The sequence below is a fragment of the Pinus tabuliformis genome, chromosome 1_2 (genome assembly GCF_031772625.1).
Source record: "Pinus tabuliformis cultivar Carrire ecotype Pingquan chromosome 1_2, CPIR1, whole genome shotgun sequence".
Classification (NCBI taxonomy): Eukaryota; Viridiplantae; Streptophyta; class Pinopsida; order Pinales; family Pinaceae; genus Pinus; species Pinus tabuliformis.
Genome location: NC_142298.1, coordinates 501,310,283 through 501,333,002, shown reverse-complemented (window position 1 = coordinate 501,333,002; position 22,720 = coordinate 501,310,283). Strand labels below are relative to the sequence as shown.

General features: G+C 39.5%; 1 protein-coding gene across 1 annotated transcript; it reads right to left on the bottom strand.

Annotated features, from left to right (window-relative positions):
• Positions 1–18,702: 18,702 nt before the first annotated feature.
• On the bottom strand, positions 18,703–20,776 carry LOC149206537 (uncharacterized). Its single transcript, XM_089397720.1, has 3 exons — positions 19,940–20,776; positions 19,048–19,542; positions 18,703–18,939 (listed from the first exon to the last, which is right to left on the bottom strand). Exons 1-3 carry the CDS (start codon positions 20,774–20,776, stop codon positions 18,703–18,705), a joined length of 1,569 nt encoding a protein of 522 aa, XP_089253846.1.
• Between the last annotated feature and the right edge of the window lie 1,944 nt (positions 20,777–22,720).

Here is a 22,720-nt window from a genome sequence, read left to right as displayed (position 1 = left end):
AAACAATTAGAAACCCTAAACATCCAAAAACACAACCCTAGGAGATGAAGTGCCAAAATTTATGGGCCCTCATGGGGTTAGCTGGAACATCAACTTTCTGGGGTTGTAACTTTGGCATATGATCTTCATTTGGCGCGTGGGATAGCTCATTAGAAATTTATATCTGAGGAAAACATATTTCTACCACAAATGTCAATATTTCATTAATTTTTACTCATTTCACCAAAAAACGTCGTTTAGGTCCTCAAAATGACTCCTGAAGTTTAGGACTTGAAAATTGCCAAAATAGGAAAATGAGCTGAAGAATAGGAAACTGATAGAAAACAGTGTTGGGAGTCCAAGTGAATACGTGGGTGGCCACCAATATCCACTTGGATCAGTCCTCCCACTTAGGAAGCAATGCCCCCCATTGCATTGAGTGCCTCCATGAGGTGCAGAAACTTCTATTGAACTTGGTCCCTGGAGAGCCACTTGCCTTGGTGCAGGGGTTGGTAGACTTTGACAACCCTATACAGTTAGATCCTTTATCAGAAAGTGTTCTTCATTTGTAAATCCATGATCTGAAAAATTGTGTCTTGTTCACTGCAATCTGGGTTGAGCTATGTTGGTGTTAGCTATTTGAAAATGTTTGATGTATCCAATAATGGTGGAAAGTATGGTAGAAGATGGTCCACATTGAATAATGGGTGCAGGACAAGGAATGGGGGGATACTTATCTCAAAATATTTTTCACCCACAACCTTGGTGATGCTGTAAGGTCCGTATCAGAGTGGTCGAAGCTTCTGATGGGCTCTTGCAAGGCGTTCATTATGCAAATGCAACCAAACCTTGTCGCCCACTTGAAACTTATGTGGCACCCAATGCTGATCATGACATTATTTGTACATAATATTGGCTTTATCCAAGGGATCATGAATATTCTTGCGGATGTACTGAATGTGTTTTCAATAAAATTGGTGGCTTTGTCGGCTTCATATAGAACATAATGGCAATCGGCAATGCGAGATCGATGGGACACAATGATTGAAATTTCAGGCCTACATGAAAGGGGTTGTGGCTAGTTGAGTTATGGAGAGATTTGTTGTAGATGTGTTGGACATAAGGGAGAATATCATCCCATGTTAATGGATTCTTGGAGTTGTACATCTGCAATATGTGCATGGTCATCCTATTGAAAACCTCTATCTGGCCATCAATATGAGGGTGGAAGGCAGGCGACTTGGTGAGCCTGGTTTCCAATAGGGACCAAAGGATCGACCAAAATTCACCTAGGAATTTGCTATCCTGATCTGATATAATGGTTTGCGGAATCCCAAACTGTACCCATACCCATTCAAAGAATATCTTGATAGTGGTTTCTGTTGTGATACTCTTCTTGTAGGCAACCAAAATGGCCATCTTAGAAAATTTATCAATGACCACAAATACACAATCATTACCATGATAGATTCCCAAGGTCGGATAGGAGTAAGAAGAGGGGTGTTGTGATATCCCTTGGTTAATATTTTCTCTCATTGTAAATAATTGTAAAGTAATTAAATGGATGAGAGAGGGACACTGATTACATTGCTTGAGGAAGGAGATGGCTTGAGGAAGAGTGTTTGAGGAGTTGGTTATTTTAATCAAAGGCATGAGTTGGCTAAATTGGTATTAAGTGAGCTGACTTTTCAATAAGTTAACCAACAAGAAAAGGATAGGCCCAAGTCTGCTTAGCCTACAATAATAATCAAGAAAGGATAAAAACATTCAATTTGGTAATGGGTTGTGTTGTCCAAGGGATAGTCTGTGTGGAACCTCAGGAAGAGGAAAGTGGTTGGCCGTTGAATAGGCAAGGAAAAATCAGGCGAGGAGTTTATGAGAGAGAACAAATGGAGAAATCCCTCTCTTTCAGAGGAGTAGTTGCAGACAGAGGAAAGAAAAACATAGAGAAGGAGCATCGAGAATTTTTATGTAAGAGTGCAGGGAAGGAAACATCTCGAATGGCTGTTGCTTAGCGCTGGAGAGAAGTTAAACACCAACTGAAGAACCCTCTTAGAGGCTTGCTGAGCATAAGAATCACAAAGAGAAGTGGATTTCCTATAGGGCTGAAGAACCCGAAGGGAGCTTGTGGATTGATGAACCTGTGGGACTGGGGAGAGTCACTCGAGTGCTTATGAGGGTTAAAGAACCACTAGAAGTTTCCTTGGGGATGAAGCTTTGGTGCTTGACTCACTGATGAACCATATGGAGAGTGATCTCTTTACCCATCAAAAACTTATCCACTAATGAACCTTACTTATTTTAGACTCTCTTCTCTTGAAAGTGAGCTAAATTTCTCTGCATTGTGGTATGTTGGCATGGATGTGAGTATGCCTGAAAGAATGTGCAAGATAATGTGTGTGTAGATGGGGGATGAAGACAATGTGGAATTGTTACATACCATTTCAGTTTTTTTGATTGGTAAAGAGTCCTCTGAAAGCAATCCGCAAGTGGGGGTGAAAACTACAAGTGATAGTGGTTGTTTTAGGTTTTAACCCCGTACAGAAATTACCTACATACAAATTCTAAAACACAGAAAATAAACAATGTGCGAGCATAACACATAAAACACACATACACAGAGATTTTCCCCTAGATCCCAAAACTGGGAATACCAGATTGATTTTTCATTATTTTCCTTTCAATGTTACAATACATATATATACATGCCGAAGCATGCAATATCATGGATCGAAAACCATCGCGCCCAAAACCATGTGCGAAAACCATGCACAAAACCATAGGTAGGTTCGCCCCACCTAACATAGGGTCCAAAAAAAATTTCCCCGAGGCATTGCCCAGGACCCTGTAGAGGGGTGCTACCCATGCCCCTCAAACCCCTTGGACAAAGGGGGCTGTCGCCCCTCCTGTGACCCCCCACTACGCAATCGATGCAACGAAGGGGGGGCTTCCCCCCCCGCCCCCTTCTAACCCCTCGGTTAACTAGGGGGGCTAGTCGTGGAAAGAATATAACACAACCCAACATTCTCCCACTTGTTTTTTTCTTTCCACGGGGGGACACAAGAGAGCTTAGTCATTTATCCACCTCTAAAACAACCATTTTTTCTCTACACCAAGATAACTTCTCAGAGCTCACAGATTTTGTCAACGCATCTGCAGTATTCTTCAAAGTGTCCACCTTTACCAACAACACCTTTTTGTCTTCTATCATATCCCTCACAAAGTGATACTGAACATCAATGTGTTTTGTCTTTGAATGGTAAGCAGGGTTCTTTGCCAAGAAAATTTCACTTTGGCTATCACAGTCTATCCTTATAGCTCCCTGTACTAACCCCATAATTGAACACAATCTCCGCAACCAAACTGCTTCCTTGCTTGCATGAGTGGCTGCCATGTATTCTGCCTCTGTAGTTGATAGTGCCACTACAGATTGTTTCTTACTCATCCAACTGACTGCACCTCCAAATAGGTTAAACACATACCCACTTGTAGATCTTCTCTGATCTAGATCTCCAGCCTAATCTACATCAACAAAGCCACGAATATCCAAAACTCTGTCCAATCCTGGTCTTCCTTGGTAGCACAAACCATAATCACTAATGCCACACAAATACTTGAAAACCCGCTTCACTGTTGTCCAATGCTCCTTCCCTGGTTTTGACATAAACCTGCTTAATACTCCCACTGCATGTGCAATGTCTGGTCTAGTACAGACCATCGCATACATAAGGCTACTGAATGCACTTGCATATGGAACACGGGACATGTCCTCTTCCTCTTCTTGTGTCTTGGGACACTATTCAATAGATAAATCTACACCTAAAGGAATAGGAATCTTCATCGGTTTACTATCCTGCATATTAAACATCTGCAATATTATCTCGACATACTTCCTCTGGTTTAACCAGACCTTCCTCTTTGCCTGATCTCTTTTAATTTCCATGCCCAAAATACAGTTTGTAGCACTAAGATATTTCATTTCGAATTTGGAGGACAATTGGGTCTTCAAATCCTGGATAATTTATTTGTCATGTTGACACCCAATCTTCATGATTGCGGGAATTTGTAAATAAATAAATCAGGAATGTGAACAGTCATCGGGAGATGAATTGAACAATCACTCCTAATGTATATAACAATAACCTACCTATGGAATAATCAGACGAATCAGTTTTTTCTGCCTTTGGAGAGTTACTGCCTGGCCTGACATGGTATCAGAGCCAACCCTTTTTTTAGCTATTGTAACTCCCTGTCTGCTCTCCATATAGCTGAGCAGCTCCTCCATAAAATTAGCTGCTCCTGACATGGTAGCTGCCCCACTGCCCTCCACTATTCAGCGCTGTCCTGACAAGCACTGTCCTGTGCGTTAAGTTTTTTTTGAAATACCCTGAAATGCCTTGACTTGCGCCTACTGCCTCCATTGCATGAATTGATTCCCTATTCTGATACCTGGAGCAGCGTTAACCTTAGGTCCTGCGCTGGAGGTTTGTCAGGCCCGTTTTGCTTTGCAATTCAGAGCTGTAAACCTGACGTGACACACATGGGCAGCGAGAAGACTATCTTGTCGGTGTTTGCTAGACGCTGTCACATGAATTGCTTCACCTGATTACTCTGTCCTCCATTACTGGTTCACATCTTGCTTTCGGCGTCCACACTTTCAGCCTTCTATCCAACCCTGTGTCGATTTTTTTCTTCAGTGTGCTCCAAGGCGACTGGATCTTCCTTTATCTGTTGAGTCGGTTGGATTTCCAGGTTCTGTTGATAGAACCTACAGCGAGCGGGACATTTCTTGTTCTTGCAGACCCTAGTGACCGCTTCGAAGCTAAATATCTACATAGTTACAGAAAACACTAGTGAAAATGAAGTCTGAGCAAGCCTGCAGCTTGGGTGATATCGGCCTCCAACGCCTGTTGTAATGTTGTGTTAACTATGGACTCCAAGTATGGGAACGTCGTGTAAAATATCCACGAGATCCCATCCACAGGCGTTGGTAGACCATCTGTATCTATAGCATATCCACTAGTAGAGATAACTTTGGCGCCGTTGGATTTAGATAAGGGGCGAAAGTTTTTACGGAGATCCGAAAGCGGCTTGTCCTCGGAGACCATTGGTAGCAGCAAGTTGAAACTCCACTCAAAATGCCCCGAGTTCGATTCACCGCAAGGCAGAGGCACATAGCGATTCAGTCCATCGGAGGTTACAGCGATTCGAAGGCCTGAAAGCTCCTGTCAGAGAACTATTGGCACCGCCCGGACGAGTGGTATACGTTTCCATAACGTTTGGTATTAAACCGCTTGTATATGCCTTGTTGATGTTTGACACAACGTTTGAGTTTTGAATGCGTTTGAATTATTGGATGCTGTTTGAATATTAACGCTGTCCCATTGAACTGTGGCTTGAATGATATATATATTGACCAGCATATATATATATTGAATAGTTTGTAGATATTTGAATGTGTTTTTGTAGAATGGAATATGGTGGATATATTATATGAGGATCCTTGGAGGGATTTGAAGAAACAATACATAAAAGTATTTGAAATCTTTTTGCCCTTTTGAGTACAATTTCACTGTATATCAGTAGAAGTATTTTTTTCTATCAGCAGAAGTTTTTTTTTTACAGAATGCATTCAATCATCTCTATGGTAGGAATAGTTCTCACTGGCAAGGAGAACTATCCTGAATGGTCCCGGATGATAAAACACACCCTCATCTTCAATGAGTTGTGGAAAGGAGTGTGTGTCGAAGAAGGAGACAATGACCCAGTGCAGCCTACATCAGACAAAGAGCTCGTCATTTGGGAAAACAAGAACAACAAAGCCTATGCATTAATCGTAGCATCTGTAAATGAAGAAGTAAGTCGCCATATTTCATCATATTCAACTGCCTTTGAAGCTTTACAAAAGGTTAAAGAACTCTATGACTCACATTCTGCACTTGAAGTTGTTCAGCTCATGATTAAACTCTTCACTCTTGAACTGAAAAATAATGATCCTCTTGCTCTTGCATCTGAAGTAAAGTCTATAATGCATGATGTTAAATCCACTAAGGTTGAGCTGGATATCCCTCTTATTGCTTTTCTCAAGGCACTCTATCCTACCTACTCCAATTATCTTGAGTCTTTACAAGCAAATGGAAATCTTAAATATATAACCTTTGACTCTCTTGTGAAAAAGTTTGCTGAAAGAGAGAAAGCTTTTGGAAAGAAGACAGCCCCTGAATCTTCTGAAGAGACTGTGTGCCTTGCTCATAAAGAAAAGCATCCTGGTCAAGACTCTACAAGAGGAAGAGGTGGACGAAGAGGAAGAGGAAGATGTTTCAGAGGCAGGGGGGCAGACATTCTCAAGGAGAAAAGGCAGATCTGCATTGCATTTGCTGCAAAAGAAATGGATCACATGATGCTTCTACATGCAAGCTACCATGGGACAAAATTGAGCAGAAAAGAAACCAGCAGAAAGGTAAAACTGATGATACATACAAAGGTAAAGCACCTGAATCTGCTCACTATATTGAGGCACAATGGAACATTGGAGTAAATGAAGATTTGTTTAATGCTTCACTTGCTTATTCAAAAAATGATTGGTTGCTTGATTCAGGAGCAACCTATCATATGACTCATAGAAAAGATTTTTTTGAAGATTTCACTGACAATGTTGATGGAGCAGTATACTTTGCAGATCAGTCAAAAATCAAGCCATCAGAGCTTGGCACAATCAGGCTTAAACTGCTTGGTCTTCCAGACTTTCTTCTGGATCATGTTTTATATCTCCCACAGCTCAAGAGAAACTTGCTGTCCTTGGTCCACATCTGCCAGCAAGGTCACTCCATTCATATGTTTGATGGCAAGCTTGAGGTAAGAAAAGCATCTGACCACTCACTTGTCATGAGGGGAATAGAAGAAGAAAGGCTTCTCAAACTGCAAGGAACCTCTGCTCATGCACAACATTTCTCATATATTTCTCATCATGAAGAAGGTACACTTCCATCAAGTTTATTATGGCATGCTAGATTTGGACATTTAAACTATGACAGTCTCTGCTTATTGAAGAAAAATGGTGTTGCTGGTTTGCCTACAATTCCTAGGAAACATAAGCAATGTGATGCTTGCATTCTAGGAAAGCATAACAAACAGTCTTTTCATGATTCACATTCAAGAGCACATAGGAAGCTTGAACTCATTCATTCAGATTTATGTGGTCCAATGCCTGTTCCTTCTGCAAATGGAAATAAATATATCATGACATTTATTGATGATTACACCAGAATGTGTTGGGTTTATTTATTGAAGAACAAATCTGATGCTTTTCAAACATTCAAGAATTTTCATAAATGGATTGAAAATGATGCATAATCTCATATTGGGTCTATTCGCACTGATAATGGAAAAGAATATACATCAAATGAATTTGAAAACTATCTTCGCCAACATGGGATCAAACATCAAACAACTGTGCCTTATAATCCCCAACAGAATGGTGTAGCTGAAAGAATGAATAGAACAATCTTGAATATGGTACGATCCATGCTTTTCTTCAAAAATGTAAAGATAATGTTTTGGGCTGATGCTGTTCTATGTGTTGCATATATAAAGAATAGATGTCCATCTAATGTTATAAGAAACAAGACTCCTTATGAATTGTGGTATGGACATGTTCCTTCGGTAAAACATCTCAGGATCTTTGGTTCCACCTGTTATGCTTTGATACCAAAGGTACATAGAAACAAACTTGGTGCTAGAAGTTGTAAGTGTATCTTCCTGGGGTATTCAAACACCTCCAAAGCATACCGTCTCTATGATGAAGTAAATAAAAAGTTTGTTGTATCTAGAGATGTAATTTTTCTTGAATCATCCAAATCTGACAATGTTGTTGAGCGGCAACTTGATCACTTGGATAGATTCGCAAAAACGAAATCATTTCAAGAGTTTGATAATCATATTCCACATCTTGAGGGGGGGATTCCTATACTAGAACAACATGTGGAATCTTCTTCTGAAGAACAATCTCCTTTGCATGAAACTCCAACAACGGATGATGCTTTAAGTGATGTAATTGATAGAATTGGGAGACCTAATCTTGATTCAGTCCCAACTCAATCAACAGAGCAGCTTGGACCATCTCAGAAAGGTCCCCCAAAGTGGCTGACAAAGACACTTGAAAGTGTTCATCCTGATGAAATTGGAAAAACAGGAACCAGAAATTCAAACCGACAAAATGGAGGTGATGTAGATGACTCTAATTCACCTGTTGATATGGATGTTACTTATGATTGTGAATTGAACTTGTCTACAGATTTTGAACCAACTTCCTTCAAAGAAGCTGCTTCTCATGATGAATGGAAAGAAGCGATGCAAAAGGAGTATGATGCCCTCATAAAGAATGGCACTTGGAAGCTGGTTGATCCTCCATTTGGAACCAAACCAATTGGCTGCAAGTGGGTCTACAAGAACAAGTACAAAGCTGATGGCTCACTTGACAAGCACAAAGCTAGGCTTGTGGCAAAAGGTTTTGCACAGAAGGAAGGGGTCAATTATGAGGAAAATTTTGTCCCCACAGCAAAATGGGCCACCATCCGGACACTCTTTGCACTAGCAGCTCAGAACGGTTGGAAAGTACATCAAATGGATGTAAAGATTGCATTCTTGAATAGAGATCTAAAAGAGAATGTTTTTATGTCCCAACCTGAAGGATTTGCTATGAAAGGACATGAACATAAAGTATGCAAACTTGTGAAGTCCTTGTATGGCCTCAAACAAGCACCGCGAGCCTGGTATGAAAAACTAACTGAGCATCTTCTGAAACTCAACTTCAATCATTTTGATCTTGATGATACAACTTTATTTGTCAAGAAATTTGGCAAAACAGCTGTGTATCTTGTGGTATATGTAGATGATCTTTTAATGACAGGGAACAATGAAAGCTACTTTGCATCCATAAAGAAGGAATTGGGGAAAAGTTTTGAAATGACTGATTTGGGCTATGTTCATTACTATCTTAGCATTGAAGTAACCCAACATCCAAAATCCATATTTCTTTCTCAAAAGAAATACATTGGAGATTTGTTAAACAGATTTGGCATGACAGAGTGCAATCCTCTTTCTACTCCAATGGAACAAAACTTAAAGCTCACATCTATTGAAGGAAAGGAATTTGAGGATGCAACAAAGTATAGACAGCTTGTAGGAAGTCTCATCTACCTCACTACTACCAGACCAGACATTTCATTTACTGTTGGAATCCTCTCCAGGTTCATGCAAAAGCCTTGTGAGGGACATTGGTCTGCTGCAAAAAGAGTTCTAAGGTACTTGAAGGGAACTCAAGATCTTGGAATCAAGTATACATAGGTGGACGACTTCAGCTTGATTGGATACTCTGATTCAGACTTCGATGGAGACAAAGAAACTGGGGTATCTACTTCAGGATATGCTATGAGTCTTGGATTAGGAGCTGTCTCCTGGAGATCACACAAACAATCAGTTCCAGCAGATTCCACAACAGAAGCAGAATACGTGGCAGCAGCTGAAGCAACGAAAGAAATTGTGTGGCTCAGGAAAATTCTTGAAGATTTGCAGGTAAAACAAGTACAATCAACTCCACTCATGATTGATAACACCTCTGCAATAAAGTTGGCCAAGAATCCAAAGTTCCATGATCGAACAAAGCATATCAATACTAAATATCATCTGATTCGACATCATGTTGAGGCCAAAACAATCCATCTCCGTCATTGTTCCACAAATGAGCAAATTGCAGACATCTTCACCAAAGCACTTGGAAAGGAAAAGCTTGAACGATTCAAAATGATGCTTGGACTCACCAACATCCCTTCAGATTAAGGGGGGGAATGTTGACACCTAATCTTCATGATTGGGGGAATTTGTAAATAAATAAATCAGGAATGTGAACAGTCATCGGTAGATGAACTGAACAATCACTCCTAATGTATATAACAATAACCTACCTATGGAATAATCAGACGAATCAATTTTTTCTGCCTTTGGAGAGTTACTGCCTGGCCTGACATGTCATTTCCAATCAACAACATGTCATCCACATACAAGACTAGATAAATAACACAGTCACAAATTAATTTAAAATACACACAGTAATCTGCTTTGCTTCTGGTGAAGCCAAGTCCCCGTATAAATGTATCAAATTTCTGATACCACATCCTTGGTGTCTGTTTTAGCCCATACAAAGACATCTTTAACTTGCATACCAGTTCTTTCTTACTCTTCACTGCAAAGCCTTCAGGTTGCTTCATGTAGATCTCCTCTTCTAGATCCGCATGGAGAAATGTTGTCTTCACATCCATCTGTTCTACCTCAAAATCAAAAGCAACAACAACAGATAAAAGTAATCTAATACAAGCTACCTTGGCAACAGGAGAAAAAATATCACCAAAATCAATTCCCGGCACCTGGGAATAACATTTTTCTACCAATCGAGCTTTGTATTTCTCCACCTTTCCTTCTACATTTGTCTTCTTCTTGAACACCCATTTGCTGTTGTTTCCTTCCAGCTGAAAACTCCACCAGATCCCAAGCCTCATTTTTGTGCAAAGATGCCATTTCATCAACCATGGCCTCTTTCCAGAGTTTTCCATCCTATGAATCTATTGCTTCCTTCATAGTTCTGGGATCATCATTAGTAATAGATGAAGCAAAATTTGAATAGAAAGCAGATGGACTATACCTTTCTGGCTGCCTTCTTTCTCGAACTGATCTTCTCACAACCAGAGTTTGTGGCTCTTCATCTTCTGATTCCTCTTTTGTTGTAGAGTCTGATTCTTCCTCCTTTAGCTCAAACTTTATCTTCTCAGGTTCCTTTGATGGGACTTCATGTTTAATAACATTTTTCACCTCTCTGAACACCACATCTCAGCTATACACAACCTTCCTTGTTATTGGGTTCCAAAGCTTATAACCCTTTAAACCATCCTTATACCCAATAAAGATGCACTTTTCAAGTTTACTATCCAACTTTGTTCTTTTCTTGTTTGGAATTTGTACATATGCATCACATCCATATACCCTCATATGTAAAAGAGAGGGTTTCTTACCAATCCATACCTCTTGTGGAGTCTTATCCTCAAACGCTGATGAAGGTGATATGTTGACTAGGTAACATGTTATCTCCACCACCTCTGCCTAGAATTATTGTCCTAACCCGACACCACTAAGCATGCTTCTTGCCCTTTCCATCAACGTCTTGTTCATTCTTTCTGCAACTCTATTTTTCTCAGGTGTGTATGGAGTATTCTTCTGTCATGCTATACCAAACTTCTTATGTAATTCTTCAAATTCCTTGCCGCAAAACTCTCCACCGTTATCTGTCCTTAGCACCTTTATCTTCTTCTTTGTCTGGTTTTCTAGCAGAGCCTTAAATTCTTTAAACCTGTCAAAACTTCAGATTTCTTCTTGAGGAAATATATCCATGTATTCCTTGAGAAGTCATCTATAAATGATACATAGTACATAGACTTACCTAGTGATGGAACCTTCACAGGTCCAAACACATCACTCTGTACAAGCTCTAATATCTGTTTCTCCCTCTTACCACTAGAGGGGAAACTCACCCGATTCCGCTTCCCATATACACAATTTTCACAGAAATCAAAATCCAGAGAGCTATTAGTCATACCTTCTACCATACCTTTACCATGAAGTATTCGAAGGCCCTTCTCTCCAATATGTCCAAGCCTTTGATGCCATAGCATGGTCTTTTCTCCAGAGACCACTAGATTTTCTACTCCACTTTCAGGAACCACAGAACTGTTGCACCCATCAATAACAGTGCTACCTTGTAGCTTGTACAAAGTTCCAATCCAAACTCCTTGCATCAATACCAGTGCTCCTCGAACCATCTTGCAGGTATCTTTCTCGAACACTGTTTTTACACCTGCATCATCCAACTTGCTTACAGAAATCAGATTTCTGGGCAATGTAGGAATATGTAGAACACCCGGAAGAGTTCTAACCCTTCCACCTTGCAACTTCAACTTTAATTTTCCACGACCAACGATTCTAACCTTCCTATCATCCCTAAGAAGACATCACCACCATCATATTTCTAATACTCGCAGAACCACTCTCTATGGGGAGTGAAGTGAAATGATGCACCTGAGTCAATCAACCATGCCTCATGATCTACATGTGTACTTGAAGAAGCCAAGTACACATCCCCACCGTCATTTAAGGTGGTTTTTTCCTCTGCATAAGGAGAATCATTAGATCCCTTTCCTTTGTCAAGAGATTTAGATTACAGTCCCTTTTGTAGTGCCCTTCCTTTCCGTATTTCCAGCACACCACCTTTACAGGTTTTCCTGGAGATTTAGATCTCCCACTCGATGACTTATTTTTGTTTTTGTTCTGGGACCTTCCTTGTATAGACAAGGAATCACCATTCTATCTCTCCATATTTTTCCATCTCATCTCCTCCGTCAGCAAGGATGAGACTATTTCATCAAACTGCAAGGCAGTTGCATTGCTACCTATTGCAATAACCAGACTATCCAACAAATCTGGTAGAGAACACAACAAACTGGTGCACTTATCTTCATCTTAAATTTTAATATCAACAAATAATAATTGACTTACCACAATATTAAATGCGTTCAGATGCTTTGTCACTGAGTCTCCATCTTTCATCCTCAGGTTATATAGTTTTTTCTGTAGGAACAGTGTATTCACCAAAGACTTATATTGGTCACAAGTCCCTAACTTGACCCACAGAGCCTTAGCCGTAGCTTCTCCTGATATATTCAACAACACTGAATCTGAGACACACAATTGTATTGCCTTCCGATCCAACTTCTTTCATTCTTCATCGGACACTCCTGTTGGTTTATTACTCAAATCTACCGTGATCCACTGATCTTTATCTACAAACTGATCCTCCATCTTGAGTTTACATAAATCAAAACTCTGACCATTAAATTTCTCAATCTCTATCTTTCCATTGCTCACCATCTTCTTTCACCACCAAAATCGATCCCGCAGATCTCCTACTGAACAGGGTCTACAACAGGCCTGAGCGAAACCCCTCAGCAACAAAGGCATCCCCTTGAAGCCAAAACAACTCTGATACCAAATGTAGGTTTTAACCTCGTACAAAAATTACCTGCATATGAATTCTAAAACACAAAAAATAAACAATGCGAGAGCATAACACATAAAACGCATATACATAGAGATTTTCCCCTGGATCCCAAAACCGGGACTACCAGATTGATTTTCATTATTTTCCTTTCAATGTTACAATACATATATATGCATGCCGAAGCATCCAATACCATGGACCGAAAACCATCGCGCCCAAAACCATGTGCAAAAACCATGCACAAAACCATAGGTAGGTTCGCCCCCCTCAAACCCCTTGGATAGGGGGGGATGCCGCCCCCCTGTGACCTCCTCGTTGTGTAATTGATGCAACGAAGGGGGGGCTCCGTCCCCCCTCTAACCCCCGGTTAACTAGGGGGCTAGTCGTGGAAAGAATATAACACAACCCAACAGTTGTAGCTTGTCTATGGTTGGGTGGAGAGTTAGAGTCCCACTCTCAATTGCAAGAACTTTTATAAGATAAGTATAATCTTGTGTTTATGCTTGTGATTGCTACTTTGCCTGTATTATTCACATTAGGTTAATGTTGTGCTAATGTTGAGGAGTGTTATTTGTTGCATACATCAGTTATATAAATGATGTGTAGGCTATAGGCTTGTAATGATGTTAATTAATGCTCAAATGTGTGTTTTATTCCTGTGAATCAAATTAGAAATGGGATTTTCTGTCTACCTGTGGAATGTTGATTTCATGTAGGAATTTTGGTCATGGTATGGTTTCCTGTTTGTTGTCATAAGTTTGTTATATGATTATTAATAGCCCAAGAGACCAGTGGAGCTATGAGATAAGATGGGATTGATTTCTATCTATTATTATTATGCTTAAGAGGCTTGCAGATTTATGGGTTTCTATGTGATTGTAATTTTTCTAATCGACCTTAATGTTTACGAATGAGAAAATCCCTATTTTATTTATTGTATCGCTTACAAAGTTGGCTATTAAGCCTTGTTCATTATTTTTCAAGCTTAAGAAGGATAACACTCATGTGTATGTGGGGTACATACATGTATTTACACACACACACAAACACATGTTTTTATATGTAAGCGCTTCCTTTTCCCAATTGTGGGATTGATTTCTGTTCATGTTTGCAACAATTCATGACTATGGAATGGGGAAGGCACTGGGAAGAACCCATTCAAACCTTGAAACAATGCGCAGGCTAGACATCATATTTTTCACCCTTATCCTTAGCGAAGTTCCTATTTGATATCACCTTTCCACCATGGCATATAGTCTTGGCGTTTGAATTTAGAAACCTCGATGCCATACCATGCGCCTGCATGCGATCAAGGCTTATCACTGTGGTCCTCTAAGACATGTCACGCCGACCTCGCTACCTCCTTCGAGTGCTCAGGACAACTCATAAGTCACATGGAAACTCTTTATGGTTTCTATTGGACGTTTGTATTCCGCCTCTACGTAATCCTAGAGCCTCGTTATCCCGAGTTTCTCCTTGGAGCGCGCTCTTTATTCCTCCTAGGAATCTTCCTTCTGAGATGATGTAAGCGCGTAGAAAAACAGTGTGCGGGATCATTGCCACTTGATGGTTTTCCATTTTCCTCCCCATACTCGGATGGGCCCTTATGCTACATGCTCCTAGAGTTGAGTCACCCTATCTCATCTCCTTGCTACTCTCCTTTAAATATTTTGGGAGCCAGGCTCCAGGAATGAGAAAGTTCCCATCTTTGTCTCTTAACGATCTGTAATGCCTGATAAGACCCATTACCCTGACATTTGTTTAAGTCTCAACATGTCCCTATGCAAGTCCATGTCATCCTAGTCCTCTTCATCTCAATGAGTTTGGATGAAGAGAATAAATGTAATGTCGAGGATTTAAATCTTGGGGTGAGGTGGTAAGGGTGGCCCACACCCAATCTCGTGGAATGATTTTCTTTATATATATAAATTCCTCCATTAATCCTCATGAGCCATCAAGAAGGGCCAACCCGTTACCTAAAGTATGAGTGAGTCTGTGGTTGAAAGGTTGCTTATGAAAATCAGAAGGGCTCCACGTGGTAGGACCAATGTTGTGGCATTATTTAATTGGAGATAAACTCAATCGACCATATATGATGATTTTGGAGCCAAATTAGGACAAATTTATACCGTTACAATCGTCTCGATGAGACGAATGCGATGGTATCATTCATTTTTAGTTTTTAAAAATGTAAATGAAAGCGAGAAATTTAGACCCAATTTTTATAATGTGAATATTGGAGTTGGGTCATCATAGTAATTGCCTCCTTCTAACCTTAGTCGGGGCTGATATTAGTAGGGGGTATGTTACAGACTAGTATCAAAGCATCCGGGTTCAACACTTGGACCAGATGGGCTCTATCATGGGAAAAGTAACGACAAGGTTTCTTCCAAGACCTTAGGATTAAGTTGGCACTCTATTATAGAGTTAACAGAGCAAGGGGATTCATGATGAATTTTAGAAAATGGATAAAAAAAATGTTTAGGTGTTAAAAGCTGGTATGTGATTGATTGATTGCCTGAATATGTCGGGTGTGGAGCTTGATTATCTTCTATATTATTCAGAGGTTTTTTGTTTTAGTCGTGTTGGATCCCTGTTCCTAATGTGGATACAACCCCTCCTGTTTAATCACTATCAGGGGGGTCCATGGGGGGTTGACGACGATTTTATGAGCCCCCGCCCTGTGGCGAGGGTTTGGGGGCAGTGCCCTCGAAGCTAAAAATAGATGAACATTTGCCTTGTAAAATATTGTAATTTGATAGTCAATTTGGGCCGTTCATTAGGCGGATGACCTGGTAGAAGTTATACTAATTTAGGGTTTTTTTCCCTATAAGGCACCCCTAGGTTTATGAGGGAATTGTATTGCAGATGTGTATTATTATTCTGAGTGAGAGAGGAGAGAGGAGGTTGTGTGAGAGCGAAGAGGTAATTACTGCAGATCTAATGTAGGTTATATCTCTTCATTTTGCTGGATAATATAAAAGGAAGGACTGGTTGTTTCTCCATGGACGTAGCCCAAATTGGGTGAACCACGTATATCTGTGCTCTCTTATTTTATGCGTTTTTGTATTTGTGTTTCCACAATACTTTGTGTATTTCATTGCTCCGTTAATTAATTTCTAACAATTGGTATCAGAGTCGAAGGTCTAGTTGGCTAATAAACTTGTAGGAGAGAAGGGTTACTGGTTCGAGTGGGAGAAATGACAGAATATGGTAGGTTTAGGGTTGAGAAATTTAACAACAAGAAATACTAGCTGTGGAAAATGTAGATGTAAGATTATTTGTGTCAGAAAGATCTGTACCTACTATTGAGTGGAAAAACAAAGAAGCCGACAAGTATGATGAACACAGAATGGGAGACTCTCAACATAGATGCACTAGGAACAATATGTCCGTGTCTGGAAGCGTCAGTGGAATTTAACATTTCAAAGGAAATGACAACAAAAGGTTTAATGATGAAATTTACCAAACTATATAAAAAACCCTCAGCCTCAAATAAGGCATTTCTTATGAAGCGTCTATTTAATATGAAGATGTTAGAAGGAAGATTTGTTGCTGACCATTTAAATGAATTCAAAACGGTTACCAACCAGTTAAATTTTGTAGGGGTAACTTTTGATGATGAATTTAGGTCTCTGTTGTTTCTGTGCTCATTGCTAGAAAGTTGGAATGGCTTAGTTATGGCTAATAGTAACTATGTATATAGATCTAGTACTTTAAAGTTTGATGATGTTGTTGGTGCCATCCTTAGCGAGGAAATCTGACAGAAAAGCTTTGGTGAGACATTGGGTAATACTTTGAATGCAGAGACCGGGGGAAGAAAAATGGAAAGAGGAAGGAGCCCAGGAAATCATAGTAAGTCAAGAAAAGGAAGATCCAAATCCAGATCAAGGATAATGTGCTGGAAATATGGGAAGAAAGGACCCCTGAAGAAAGACTGCAAATATCAGAAAGGAAAAGAAGGAGATGGACTACAAGAGAACAATTATGAAGTGAATGTGACATGTGATGTGTTACAAGATGCTTTGATTCTTTCATTAGAGAATATTATTGATGCCTGGTTGGTAGATTCAGGGGCCTCATTCCATGCCACACCTTATAGGAAACATTTTCATGACTATTTTCAAGGATATTTTAGACAAGTTCGTCTAGGTGGTGATAAAACTAGTAAAATTGTTGGAATGGGTAAGGTTTTTATAAAGCAACAGAATGGAAACCAATGGCTATTGAAGGAGGTAAGGCATGTTCCAGATCTAGAGAAAAATCTAATTTCAACATGGTAGTTAGGTGCTAAGTCACCAGGTTCGAGTTCGAGTTCGAGTTCGAGGACCATGAAATTCGAATAAAGTTCGGCAACTAAAATATTGTCGATAAAATTCGACATATAGAAATTCGAAGAAAAAAAATGTATATTAAAGATAGATATATCATATGCATATGAGAAATGGTATGGCAACTTCAAATGCATTTAAAGTCTTGATTTAGAAACAGTACAAACTGCTTTATTTCTGTTATTGACAATTGTCATTGGTGATTATCAATCGACCTACCACTGGACCACAGCCCTGCTTACAAAAACGAAATTGTTATGCAACCAGATTTGCACCAGTAAATTCTCCTCATATCATTGATTTGACTTAGTAACCTCTGCCCATGTTACTGATCTGAATCAGTGACGGTCAAACATGTCCTTGTTATTTAGTATTATGGTAGTTTTCTTCATTTTAGTTTAGCGAATCATGGATGGAGTCATGGGTGCCTATTGAATCTTTCTTGCAGTTGCAGATTGAATATGGACAGTTTAACAACTTTAATTCTGACTACTAAATAAATGAGAGGAAAGTCAATAAATGTAAACCCTGGAAATCCTACAACATGCCTGGCTTTTAGGCACAAACAACTTCATGTTGAAATTTACTTTCAGTTTATTTCATATTAAATAGGGGGCAGTTTAACAACTTTAATGCTGCCTTTAAATAAACGGAAGAGAGGACAATAAATATAATCTTGAAAAAGCTGCTTCTTTGCCTGTAAATTTGTAGTTTATCATGTTTTGGTCTATAACTGTTTCTGTTCTGTTTTAGAATAACTGAACTACGTGCCATTTGTTTCTTAAAGATCAAGCAAAAATGTTCTTATATATTAATTCAGGCCCTCGGAGAGAGAGAGAGCTTCCACTACTGTTCATGTATACAGAACTTGACATATAAAAGTTAAAACATAAAAGATTTAAAACAGATCACTGATGTCCCTATAGATAGTATTTACCTATCATTACATGGAAACACTAAATAACTTGAAAAGAATTGTACAGAATTCAGAACAGACCAGTGCAGCAAGTCCTGTGAGGCTGTGAGCAACCATTCATAACTGTTTTTTAAAGATAGATTGGCATAAAAAATTATACAAAAACAGTTTCCCAGTAGGGGACCCCTTGTATGCTAAGATATTTAATTAATGAACGGCAAATATATATTCTTTTGGCAGTTCAATGAAAAAATCTGCATTATAATTTATAAGATAAAAGATAGTTTAAAGTTTAAACTTTAAAGTAGCTTGGCAGTGTTAGAAAATTGTTCATGCAAAAACTAAACTAGAAATCTAAAACAGGAACACAAGTTTTATTCTTGATGTTCCTGTTGCCCACTTGTTATATCAAAAAGTTCTATGTCATCAAGAGCAGTATGAGATGTGAATCCGCTAGATGCTTCAACACTAGATTCATCAGTGAATTCCCTGTCAGTGTTTATGTCACTATCAATGTACAAATCAACATCATCCATTGTTGCATTTGGAACAGGATCGATCCACGGAGTAGAAGAATTGGATGACTCTTTAGCCACATTCTTCAATGCCAACTGCAAATTACTACGAACATAAACAAGATCTTCTAATTTTCCAGATGACAGTCTATTTCTTTTTTTGGAATGAATGTGGTCAAAGGAACTCCAATTCCTTTCACATGCTGATGCACTTGTTCCCTGGCTTAAGATAAGAATTGCAAAAGTTTGCAATTCTGGTGCCCCTGAACCATAAAATTCCCACCATAGTGCTGGATCACTTCTGTTCCTATCATACTTTGCTGATTTTGTTCCAAATAATCCTTCTTCTAACTTGTATGCTCTCAACTGACTTGTGATAAAACCTACAATCTCTGGATCTGGATTTAGCTTCTCAATAGATTGGATAAGTCCATTCATGATTTCTTCGTCCCTATGTCTTGGTAACCGAAACAATCTAGGGTCCAAATAGCATGCTGCTGCGTGTAATGGACTATGCATCATCTTCCATCTATGATCAATTAAATCCCATATCTCCTTGTAATCAGCTTCCACATTATCAAAAGCAGTTGCAATGGCCTCTTTGCAACGATCAAGGCTTTCATAAACAAAACCCATACAAGGTTTGTCACCATCAACCATGCGGAGCACATTAACAGTTGGGCCACAAATTTTTAAAACCTTGTTTGCATTTTCCCAAAAGCCATTATTGAGCACTATTTGTTCAACATTTTTCCCCTTAGTTTCTTTTGAGAGGGTAGATCTCTCCCACTCAGTGTTGCAAAAAACAGCTCTTAGGCTCACTTTTTCCTCAACAACTCTTTTCAGAGTAATATAAAAAGTGGCAAACCTTGTATCACAAGGCCTCAACAACTCTTTTGATGCATTCTTCCTTTATATGCTCAAAGTGAGACGATGGTTGATGATGAAGTTTGAAAATTGATTTGGCTCTTCGGATTGTTTCATTGACCCAAGGAAATTTGGCTAAGTCATGCAACATTAAATCCAAGCAATGAGCTGCACAAGGGGTCCAATAAATCTGCCCATATTTTTCCATAATCAGCTTCCCTGCACCAACACAATTTGATGCATTATCTGTAACAACATGGACAACATTTTCCACCCCAACTTCTTGAATCGCTTCATCCAAAATTCCAAAAATAAATTCTGATGTCTTCACTCGATCCATTGCATTCACTGCCTTCAAGAAAAGTACCCCTTGAGGACAATAAACAAGCACATTGATCAATGGGTGATGACACAAATCTGACCAACCATCACTCAAAATTGTGCATCCTGTAAGCTTCCAGGACTCTTTAATATCAGCCAACTTTCCTGTCACTCTGTCTTTCGCTCTCTTTAGCAAAGTTGTCCTTAAAGCTTCAGATCCAGGAGGAACATAGCCCTTCCCAAAATCAATGGCCTTTTTAATTACATTTTTAAAATATGGACTCCTCGCCACATTAAAGGGAATTTCACATGCATAAAAATACTCAGCAACAGCGTCATCAACTTCATGTTTCTCAACAGGTTTCCAAAATTGATTTAATGTTTTCGGCCCACCTGTTTTTGCTTGAGGAGCTGTAGAACTTGATCCACCAATGTTTGAAACTGAATTAATGGTGTTGGAGGAAGACATGGCAATCTCCCTCTCAATTCGCTGCCTCTTATTCACCCTTTTCTGCCTTTGCATCTGTGAACTGGAATGGTCTTTCTCCACTTTGGCTTTTTGTTCATCAGTGATCTTAGTGCAGGCTCCAACACCACCTCCACTTCCATTGCTAATACCGAGAAGGTGATCCACTGCTCTTGTCAAAGTGGCAGTGAAATTATGTCCACACAGCTGACATGAAAGATTAAAACCATCTTTTTGGATAAAATTCCAAGCTACAGCAGTTGATTTTGGGGGTGCCATTGGAATTTAGAAGTCTGAAATGTCTGGCACTGCAATGTCTTAAATGCCTGCAATTTTTTTTGAAATTACATTTTCGTTAGTCATGAGAACTCCTTTATTTGGTTGTAAACTTGTAACTTACAGACTACAATTGTACAGGTACTGTTGTGTTTCTTGATGGTTCTGATTCTTCTATTTTTCTTGTAATTCTAAAAATATTTTTATATGTTTTTGTACCCTGCCATTTACCCATCGTGTTCAAATTCTGGCTTTTCAAAAATTTGGCAGATCTGCATTTTGATCTGGTAAATTGGTAATATAGAGGAAAGGTTGTCTGGTTTTCAATATGAGTAATAAAGAGTGGAACTGAATCGGCACCTTGAGAGTAAGCATTCAATTTGTGCACAGTGCACACAGGTTTGCAGACAGGCAATGGTTGTAAACTTGTAAAGCAAATGTTCATGATCAAACTGTGACAACCTACAGGCTGACAGCAAACATATTGCAAGATTAACAAGTCACTTCTACACAGAAATATAAACCGAACCGAACCACCTCAGATAAGGAAATGGCAGCCTGTATTTTTGTTTTAAATCGAAAGCTGTCTTTGTGATACAAACAGGTCCTGAATTTGAATAAGATGGCAGAAGTCAGAACCATTGGAGGATGACTTATTCACAAGAATAATTTTTAAGCATAACTTTTGTAATGTTTTTGTACTGACATACTAAGCCAACAATATCATTTGATTGTTTTAAGTTTTAACTAACAGTACCATTGAAACAACAACGTGAGAACACTTGTCTATCAGAAGAAAAGTTAGGACCCTCCACACATTCAATCAGAGATGGAAATGCATAGAGAGTGGATCTGCAACTGCACATGCACATGCACAGTGGAGTGGCCTGCGGCCCTGCAGTGCAAGTGTGGATTGAGGATGAGAATTTATGAGAAAAAGGTGATGATTTTTCCTATTGTTTCCACCGCAACTGCCACCTATACGGTATACCATCTAATTTATCAGTAAAATACAGTGAAAACTAAGATTTGATATGATTTATTTGTTTTTAAATGCAAGGATGGTTCCCTCGGGCCTCTCTGACATATATGGGTTGTCCATCTACGTTACTTAATAAGCTGATAATCCCTGGACCCTAGCTACTGTTGTTAATATCATTAAATAAAGAGATTGAAAAGGCTGTAGACTCACGCTGTAGACTCACGCGGCAGTGGGTAGTGGGCACGCCTGCAGTTTTCTCGGCCTGCGGTTTTGCACCCTCGGGCCTCCAGCACTTGCCAAGTTGCCCGGACTCCGCACCAAAGGCTCTGCCCTTTAAACTTAGCCCAGACCAATGCACCAAAGGGTCAAAGCCCTTACGTATCCGGTATCGCCTATCGCCGATCGGTATGGAGACTGGATAGCGTTCTGAAGCTTCAGATCCAGGAGTCGGTATGGAGACTGGTAAACACAAGCCCTTACAAGTTACGAGTCGTGACTAGAGACTGGAGTATGGAGTCTGCTGAGTGACGAGTCTGGACGGCCGGCGCCAATGAAACAATGAAACAATGAAACCCAAACAGGAACAATAAAACCCGCGGGCGCGCGAAAAAAAAAAAAAACGAATTTAATGGAATTTCAACGAATTTCATGCGATTTTGTTCGACAAAAAATCGAATTCGACTTGAAATTCGAGTTCGCCATTAAATTCGGCGAACTCGAACGGATATGTTCGTTTGCCAATGAAAATCGCCGAATTTCGAATTTAATGGATAAAATTCGGCAAATCTGGTGACTTAGGTTAGGTGAAGGTTGTGTAACTACATTCACAGACAAAACCTGGAAGGTCACTAAAGGAGCCCTGATAATAGAAAAAGGAAAAAAAAGTTCGTATGTTGTATTTACGCAATGGTATTTATAATTTTGTTAATGCTTTAACCTCCACATTAGCAGATACAACACTCTAA

Excerpts from the sequence above, each read along its gene's own strand:
- LOC149206537 (XM_089397720.1), bottom strand. The coding sequence starts at position 20,776 with ATGGCACCCCCAAAATCAACTGCTGTAGCTTGGAATTTTATCCAAAAA. Across the intron at positions 19,543-19,939 it reads CAGATAATGCATCAAATTGT|GTTTTAAAAATTTGTGGCCC; the intron begins GTTGGTGCAGGG and ends AATGCAAACAAG. Across the intron at positions 18,940-19,047 it reads GCCAGGGAACAAGTGCATCA|TTGGCATTGAAGAATGTGGC; the intron begins GCATGTGAAAGG and ends AGTAATTTGCAG.